General features: G+C 45.2%; 1 protein-coding gene across 3 annotated transcripts in view; it reads right to left on the bottom strand.

Moving 5' to 3' along the window:
• schip1 (schwannomin interacting protein 1) overlaps nucleotides 1–9,053 on the bottom strand; it is a 221,414-nt gene that overhangs the window by 35,466 nt on the left and 176,895 nt on the right. The window contains exons 1-2 of one of the 3 annotated variants that reach the window (XM_005742165.2): nucleotides 6,731–7,275; nucleotides 3,156–3,932 (exon numbers count right to left, since the gene is read on the bottom strand). In XM_005742165.2, the coding sequence (XP_005742222.1) occupies nucleotides 3,156–3,932; nucleotides 6,731–6,739 (786 nt within the window). In that variant the 5' untranslated portion in view covers nucleotides 6,740–7,275. Of the gene's footprint in view, nucleotides 1–3,155; nucleotides 3,933–5,694; nucleotides 5,911–6,730; nucleotides 7,276–9,053 lie in introns of those variants that run through there. The other 2 variants (XM_005742164.2, XM_005742163.1) reach the window with 2 other exon arrangements.

Consider the following 9,053-nt stretch of genomic DNA (forward strand, 5'->3'; position numbering starts at 1 on the left):
GGAGAGAGATTCCAAAAACAGCTTTCTGTTACAGCTTTCCAAACTCAGTGTCAAGTATTCAAATCAGGATGTTGCTAAAGTAAAACATAGGCTGGTTTTCCTTGAGTTGACAAAATGCTGTGAAACATATGAAGTAAATGCCTCAGCCTTATCATGACGGTGTGTGTGTGTGTGTGTGTGTGTGTGTGTGTGTGTGTGTGTGTGTGTGTGTGTGTGAGAAAGAGAGAGAGCATGCTCGCACTTTTAAGCTTGTGCAGGTCTCAGCACAGGTCCTATATTATTTTATTTTTTGCCAGTTTGCCCGTGGGGTGTTTTCAAATTGTGTGAGTAAGTCTGGGTGTGTGCACTCTGAGATTGAAAAAGAACTAGCCTGTAGACACAGATTTAATACTTCTCCAGCACGTACCTCAGAAAACACACAGGCAAATTTCTGCATGCGGATAACCATACATGTAGCCCGAGCCCATTTCTGCTTTTTTAACCTCAAGTCCGGATAGGAAGACTAATGTTATCATTCACCTTTCAGGAGTGCAGAGCTAAATGCAGGGTTAGAGGTAATTTACCCCCGGTGTACTTGAGGTCCCTGCGGAGCCCTCTTTGCCACGTGCCTCCAGATTTAATTAGAAACAACTTTTGAAAAATCCACCGGGCCCCTCATCACCATGAATTCTCCGGACGCCACGCCTGTAGCCCAAAGGCAGACGCTGAGATTACAGGAGCCAAAAGCCACACCCTAAGTAAACACACCTGCAACAACAAGACTTAATACAAAATAAAGTGGAAATAAAACAACGTGCTCAATAACTGTAGCTTTTCATGGCATAGAACACAGTGCAGCCATCACATTTTCCATAAATCTACGGCTTAGTAGTAGCTAATACAACTATTCAGCTGTAATTTTCTACCAGAAAAGCAAACACACTGAGAACTGAGCAGGATAAATTTGCAGAAAAGCCTTCTATGTGTCCAGTCTGGTGCACTCAGTGCACCATTGATTTTACTGACACTTGAATGTTTTCCGCATTTCTTTACATATATAGAAGCAAAACTCAGTTCTGTTACTACAGCACATTAACTAACCTAGTCTTCAGACACAAAGTGACCGCTACAGATTATTAGTTGTGGACTTTACTGCGTCCCAGTCTTTTTCTGAAGGCTTAGATGCTTTTGAAGCTCAAGTGAAGCATGAATATCTCCATCCCACTGGACCTCCAGCGACATACCAGACAGACCCACCCCTGTGTGCACCAGCTGATGCACTGGTTCACTGGTGGGTTCTGCTTGACAGGACGACTAAATATTTAACAACATTTTAAAAGCACCAGTCTCTCTGTTCTTCCGAGTGTTGGCCAAGACCAGCAGGTTTCAGAATTAAGAGATCTGAACAACCCCAGACACAGAAATAAACCGAAGATATCTTTTGGGAGTGTCAAATTTGCACTTGACTCCTTTTTTTTTAGCTTGCTAACAGAGTCTGGCCTTTACTGTATATGGAAGCTTGGAGATACAATGAAAGATTAAAGGAACCAAACCATCAAATTATTATTAGTTTTTAATGAATGTGGTCAAATCTGATGGGCATAGTTCTGCAGAAATAGCAAAAGCAGAGTGGGATTGTCCAGGATATATTATTTTATATCTCCTGCCTTTTCCAGTGTTTCACTTCTGCACCCTGCTCTGGTGGAATTACAACACTAATTCCAATTTCTTATCTAGAGCACTGAAATCTGAGGCCCGGTTTTTCTCAGGCTTTTCCTGGAGAGATAGTTGGATGTTGTGTCACTATCATCATCAAGACCACTTGATCTCTTATCTACTACTCCGAGCCTCGATGCACTCATATCTAAGGCACAAGCAAAGATCAAAATGTCTGAGGAGCATATGCATGATTTCATGTGCTTGTGCAGCTGCATGGAGAAAGTAGTAGCTACATGTGGACACAGAGGCCCTCTTTTGAGAGATTTTCCTCCACCCGGGTCAATTATATCACAGCCCACTGCCTGAGGGGATCGAGAGACAGGGAGAGAGAGGGAGCAGATTTTTCCCATTCTAAGGAGGTGATCTTCCACTTTAAGCTGGACAGCAGGTAATGAACATTGACACAAATGTGGCCCTGAACTGCCCGGTCCTCCTCCTGTCCTTTTATTCCCTCTTTCCTTCCGCTCATCCCCCACTTCTCCCGCTGCATTCCTGACATGCCTCAGGGAGACAGAGAGGGCCTCCAGGAGAGACAAACAAAGACGCACAACACACACGACACACTCACAATAGCACTAGGTTGCAGCCATTATGTGTGCGCATCGGGGGAAAATGCCTTGGTGCTTGCACATCAATAGAGAACACCAATCCAGCCTTTTCATTTGCCCTCACTTAGTTTTACTCTGTGACAACTGGCGATGGAGCTCTAGCAGCTCTAAACAATTTTCTCCCACTCCCACCCTAAATATTTTAAAGTTACACCCTTTTGGACCCATAAACTGACAACAAACCATGAAGCTCTGGCTGAGACTGTGATTTAAACTGAGTAATGCAATAAATTAGTAAGTGAATCATGACAGCCTCTCCTGCTGGTGCTGCTGGTGAGGCATGAAAGGCCTACGGCACCTCTCTGCTTAATGTCAACGCAACACTGACCTCTTCTGGTAGAAACACTACATGGCCACAACTGGTTTTTTTTTTTTAGAACTTGTAGAAATTAGGTTAGACAGACGTAACTCTCTAAGGTCAGCAACAAATCGTTGTTACAATGCTGTCAGGACTCATCAGTATGAACTCTTAGTCGTAGATCTATAGTTTTAAAGTTGTCTCAGCTAAATCTGTGTACTTCTTGGACATCCAGTTGAATCTGAAGTAAGATGAACTGAAACCCTGTTGCTTTGCTGCCCCACTTCATTTCCTTCCAGCTGTACAGACTTCCATAATGGATAGGAGCTGGGCCACATAGCTTAGCGCTACATTAACTGACTAATCTCTCGACCTTCCTCCAGCTAACCTGACCTCATGCTTCCTGGGTCCGTCTGACACAGATAACTGCTGGATTACAGCTGCCCATCGGTGCACTATGTTTGATGACCTCTGACACACATAGATAAAAGAGGACAAAATCTTAACTCCCAAAAATAACATACAAAAAAGAAAAATCCTTGCACACTCACTGAGGTGTAGTTGGTCTTGCCCATGTTGTGGTTCTGGTTTTGGTTGAGGTTATGGTTCTCCTGCTCTCTGCACTGCAGCCCAGCCAGGTGTCTCTCCAGGGCTGCCCAGTCCATGGTGGGCAGAGGCTCTTCTTCTACCCCTTCCTCTTCTCTGTATCCTCGCATTATCCCCACAGTCCCCACACTTCCTCCTCCTCCACCACTGCCTCCGCCACTGCTGCGACTCCCCCTGCCTTGACTGGTGCTCCGGTGGCTGGACTTAGGAGTCCCCGTGCCTGCCTGCGGTGTGCCAGGAGATTGGGGCTGGTTGTTCCTAGGCAAAATCAGATTGCCGTTTTGCTTCAGTTCATCGGGGACGGCTGCGGATGACGTGGCGGTGCGTCCGCTGGGGGCCGGTAAGGGCGGGATGGTCTTGACATCCTGGAATTCTTCAGCAAGGCTGCGACTGTTCACTGTCTTCCTGTAGCCTTCACCAGCACTGTCAGCACTCACAATGCCTTCTCTGCCGTCCCCCTCACCAGAGGGCTGTGGAGAGGTATAGTCCTCTCCATACTCACTCTCCCACTCTTCTATCACCTTCTTCTTATACTCTTGGTAGTCCTCATCTTCCTCATAGTCCTCTAAGGTAACCAGGTCCAGAGAGGGGGAGGATTTGTAGTCCTCTAAAGTAGCCAGGTCAAGAGAAGGGGAGCAAGGTGTGACCTTGTTGGAGTTGGACTCTGAGCTGGAGCGACTGGATGCGTCACTCCCCAGGTCCATGCCATCCTCCCTATAATCCTGTAATGAAAAAAGAAGAGACAGAGAAAGAGATTTAGGACTGGGGAGACAGTACCCTAAAGAAAAATGTGGTACAGGGAACATGGGCCATGTTGTTGGTCTGACAGAATCAGTGAAATGACATAAAAAAAAAGGAGGCGTCAAAAAGAATTTAGGGAAGTGTGTAGACTTAGATTAGTCACACGGGTATTGTGGTTTGAGTCGGGCAACCACAAAAACTTCCTGTCCTGCAGGGAACTTCCTTTCTGCACAACATTTTGCAGTCACTGTCTCTTTTGTACTTGTTTTCCTCTCGCCTTAAATTCGCAGTGCTCTGGACTCTCCTACTCTTGCTTGTTTGCCTAACAGATAATCCCATTCCTTTTACATTCCTGTACATTGTTAAATGTGTATGCGTTAATGGCTTGACACACATAGACACAGCGAAGGCAGAGTCTGTGCAGCCAGAGATGTCAGAATAATAAATGCTGCCATTCCCTCCTACGTCTGCTAAGCTCCACAGGGACAAAACAGTGAGGAGCTGAGAGTGAGTGACAACGACATGTCAGTACACAACACACCAAACTGTGACACGAACAGATGAGTCTGGAGCGGATCTCTAACCTTGACTGCGATGCTCCCGCAGCGCCCCAATGTCCACCTGACTGATTAGTTCCCAGCTAATGAAAACGTCGACGGTGTTTACAGCCGCCCACAAATCTCAACTTGACCTGAGCCTTCTCTCACAGAGTTAGTCTTGTCTCTAAAGGAGCACATTATCATGGAGCCTCAACACTTTTAAAGCATAATGAAAAGCAAAGCGCACCAAAATCTCTCCCAGGGCAAAAAGAAATTAACGACACATTCCTACGCGACCGCATTATGAGCTGAAATTAATTATGAAGATTGCTGATTACTGGTTTAGACCACAAGGACTTGCAGTAGTTTTGCCTCTTGCAGAAGACAAATGAGAGAGAAATGTTAACACAGTATTATCTTAATGACAAAAAGCTTTCTTGAGACATGGCCACTGGATCACACCTGTGCAGACACCAGGCATCACAACACCATGCAGAAAATATCTACACTGGGGGTGGGGGGGAATGTGACTCAGCATCTTAGAGACTAGATATAAAAAGTGCTGATGTGGTGTAGAAAAATAAAGCCTCCCTCCGCTGAGGACGTTGCATTTCTGCGTGAAATACTAACAGGTCAAAGAGAATAGGAGAGGAGCTGCTGCAGGGATGCTGTCTGCACCAGATACAGGAGTGGGGACACAAAATATACGATTTTTGTCATGAAGCACAGCAGGTGGTTCTTACCTAGTTAGAGCAATGTTATGAAAGAAAACTTTGGTTGTGTAGTGCATAGCCACTGAGGTGTTGAGACCTTCAGTTTGACTGGAAGGAGAGCAAATTTAGTATTAATTCCCTGCGTGATGAACAAGTTCAGCACAAGAACGTCTCATTAGTTTCATTTCCCAGACAGTAACAACATGTAACATCCCATAATCAGTTTCCTGGCATGAAAAGCTCCAGGAGCTTCTTTGTGTTTACAAATGAAGGGGGAGGACTTAAGGGCGCACGACACTATACCTGCGCTCTTGTGGGCTAATGCTATAGTAATTGATTAGAGCCGTTTTTAGCAGCCCAGTGCGCCATCCGTCACTGTTATGAGATTGTAAAACACAGTGTAACATTTACGCTTGGAAATGTAGCAAGGCTGTTCGTATTTTCGGATTCGTGATCAGTTTATCAGGAGCTTACAGAAGACAACAACCTACCGGCTTGCTCATGAAAAGCCTCACCAGGCTTTCATTTTGGTCTCGCCACCCTTTATAAGTAAAGAAATAGATTCAGGAACTGGGTGGGCTTTCCTCTCCAGCGTGGAAAGACCGCTAAGCAGAAGCAGAGTAGCCTATATCCAAGCTACGATCGCGTTTCAAAATCTCGGTCACCAATCCTTTTCTTCAAGTGTTAATTCTCATTTCCTGTAGCCTCCAAACACCGCCGGGTGTCTGCGCGTTAACGCGTCGATACACGACGGTAACGAGAGCCCGATTAAAAATAATTTAATCATGTAAAGTATTTAGAGAAAATATAATAGAGAAAGAGGCGGAAGGCGCTGTATGAGGGCAGACTGGGGCTGCTAAAGCTGATCCGCCGTGGGATTAAGCGAGCGCAGGCAGACTATAGGCTGGATTCGGCCAACAAAATACGGGAATACATGCAAATTGACAGCTGCACCTATTCCCCTCCATCCCGCAGCAGCCGGGCGGGCGTTTGGGTGTTCGGGGTGGGTGTGGGGGCTGGCCTTTTAATTTATGCCAAAGACTACTCTCACAACTCTGTCGGTCGTTTCCAAAGGGGCATCATCGCATACGCCCAGTCTTTTGCGTGCGTCGAGCTCAGACCAAGTGACATTTCTCCACGCGTGGCAGCCGCACGATTACATCTGGCAACATATAGTTTATTGAAACAGAAACACCGACTGGAACAAGACAGCACTCACGTCATAAGAAATAAATAAATAAAGGCAACCCGCATGTGTTTCTTCAATTTGCACAGTCATTCATAGGCTACTCAAATGATGTAATGTTCCCAAAAAAGTCCCAGGAGGAACCCGATGCCCCCGGCAACAGCGGTGACAGAAACGCCCAGATATCACACAATCACACCGCGGATGTCACCCGCTACTGTGACCAAGCTGACCCCTACTCAGTACCACCATTATCGGTCAAAATTAAAGCCGAAGCCGGGAGATGAGCTAAAAGTAGTCTCGATGCAACATCACTGTCATTTAAACGAATCCATACTCACTGTCATCATCTTTGCAGCTTCCCTTCCACGTCTCAAGACATGGTAAAGTGTAAAATCCCAGCTGTTAGACAACGGCGACGGTGCTGACTCGCTTTACAGCAGCTTTATTCTAAGGGCGGGTGGCGGTGGGGCTGGTTTCGCTGGAGAAATTACAGACAGCCGGCGGATAATTCAGTACAGTCATCGCAACTGAGTGTGTAGTCTACCCACAGAGGAGAGAGCCGGAGTCTGAGACCTCACAGAAAATACAAACAATAACGCGGATGTCTTTAAATCCCAGCAGGTCAACGCTGCTTTCTCTCCTCTTCTTCCCGGCGCGCAGAGATGCCCAGCCGACAGTTTAGCCAGCGCTCTCTCGCTCCCACGTCAGCCGGGAAATAAATAGCCTGTGAGTAAAAGTGCGTCCCCTTACACTGTGGGTTTGCGCACGTTATAGAAATTCCACACAACGTTTATTGCCCAGTTATTACTCAGAAACAAGACTTAAAAACTAAGCGCACTACAAGCACGCCGCTGCTCCCCGACAGACACAGATCTTATATTTGTGGAGACTCTCTCTCTCTCCCTCCCTATTTAAGTCTGTCGCAGCCTGCCACTCTGAGGAGTGACGACGGAAAAACACAACTAAAGCCCAACCTTCTGCACCCACTGACCTTGCAAATGGTCGTAAGAAAGAGAGTGAGCGAGATGGAGAGATATAAAAAGGAGGAAACTATCTAGGTGAATTATTAAACATACTTCTGGTGTTGTGAATATAGAATAGTTTCAGACTTGTTTTAGAGCCCTTATAAAACTCAAGGATATCAAGAACACCCCCCACACCCTGTTGTTACATCTTCTATTTGGCTTCAAACATTTACAGCAAAGACTGTCATTTTCATCTTACACTGAATTACCATTTTAATGGTACACCTAGTGCAATCCAATGCAACAGCCCGGCAATAAATCCAACCTCGTGAAGGTTATAACATTCAGTTTGTGTTGAGATCATGCCACACAGGGGAGTATTCAGGTGATTTACACTAAAGTCTGCATAGCCCCACAGCCAGAGAGCCACGCAAAACGTGTTTAAAAGGCCATTAAAGGTATAAGCAAAGTCAAAACACACTGTAATAACAGCACTTTTACTGTAAAAATAAATACTTATTCAGCTACAGCACAAAAGTGCAAGTTGACTACCAAACACTTGATTGCACATGGCTATGCTGCACTACGGGAATCCTCAGGTATGCTCACATCTATACAGCTTTTCCAAACAAGAGAAAATATTCAGTGAATGGCAGTTCTTTTATTGGGGTCAGAGGTCAGAGAAGATGTGATAGGAAGGCAACAGCAACTCAACCATTCATTACAAGCAAGGTATGCAGGAGAGCATCCTCGAACACAGATGTGCAACTTTGAAGCAGATGGGCAGCAGAAGACCACACCGAGTCCAACTCCTCTCAGTTAAGAACAGGAAACTGAAGCTTTGATTCATATCGGCTCAACAAAATTGGACAGTAGAAGATTGGAAAAATGTTGCCTGGTCTGATGAGACTGCACTGCAGCATGTAGATGGTTAGGTCAGAATTTGGCTTAAACAACATGGAAGCGTTGATCCATCCAGCTTTGTATCAACGGTTCGGGCTGCTAATGGTGATGAAATGGTGCGGGGAATGTTTCCTTGGCACATCTTGGGCTCCTAAGTATCAGCAGGATAACGTGCCATCTTAAACTGGTTTCTTGGACATGAAATGAAGTTCACTGCACTCAAATGGTCTCCACAGTCACTGGATCTCAGTCCAGTAGAGCACCTTTAGGATGTGGTGGAATGCGAGAGTCACGTCATGGATGTAGAGCCAATAAATTTGCAGCAACTGTGTGAAGTTGTCGTGCCAATATGGACCAAAATCTCAGAAGAATGTTTCCAGCACCTTGTTGAATATATGCCATGAAGAATTAAGGCATTGAATGTGTTTTGGGCTGTTGGATAGACAAAGAAAAAAATCAGTGGCAGCTCTATTTTCCTGGGCAATCACATTTTCAAGAAAAAAATCATCAGTAATGAAAATAATTGTTACTTACAACTCTAAATTGCACTAAATCATATAATTAACGACATCAGTCAGATGGATGTAAGACAACTTTCCACTGTGATTGCAGCAGATGCTCACTTCTTTTTTGGCATGTATTAATCTGTATTAATGTTTATTTTATTTTAATTGATTTACTTTTCTCCTTCGTAGGGACGGCTTTGATTGGATGAAGTCACTAAACCAGTCAAATGAGTTGTCACACACACACACACACACACACACACACACACACACACACACACACACAC

Source organism: Pundamilia nyererei, unplaced genomic scaffold (assembly GCF_000239375.1).
Source record: "Pundamilia nyererei isolate P.nyererei 1_Seehausen unplaced genomic scaffold, PunNye1.0 scaffold00117, whole genome shotgun sequence".
Lineage (NCBI taxonomy): Eukaryota > Metazoa > Chordata > Actinopteri > Cichliformes > Cichlidae > Pundamilia > Pundamilia nyererei.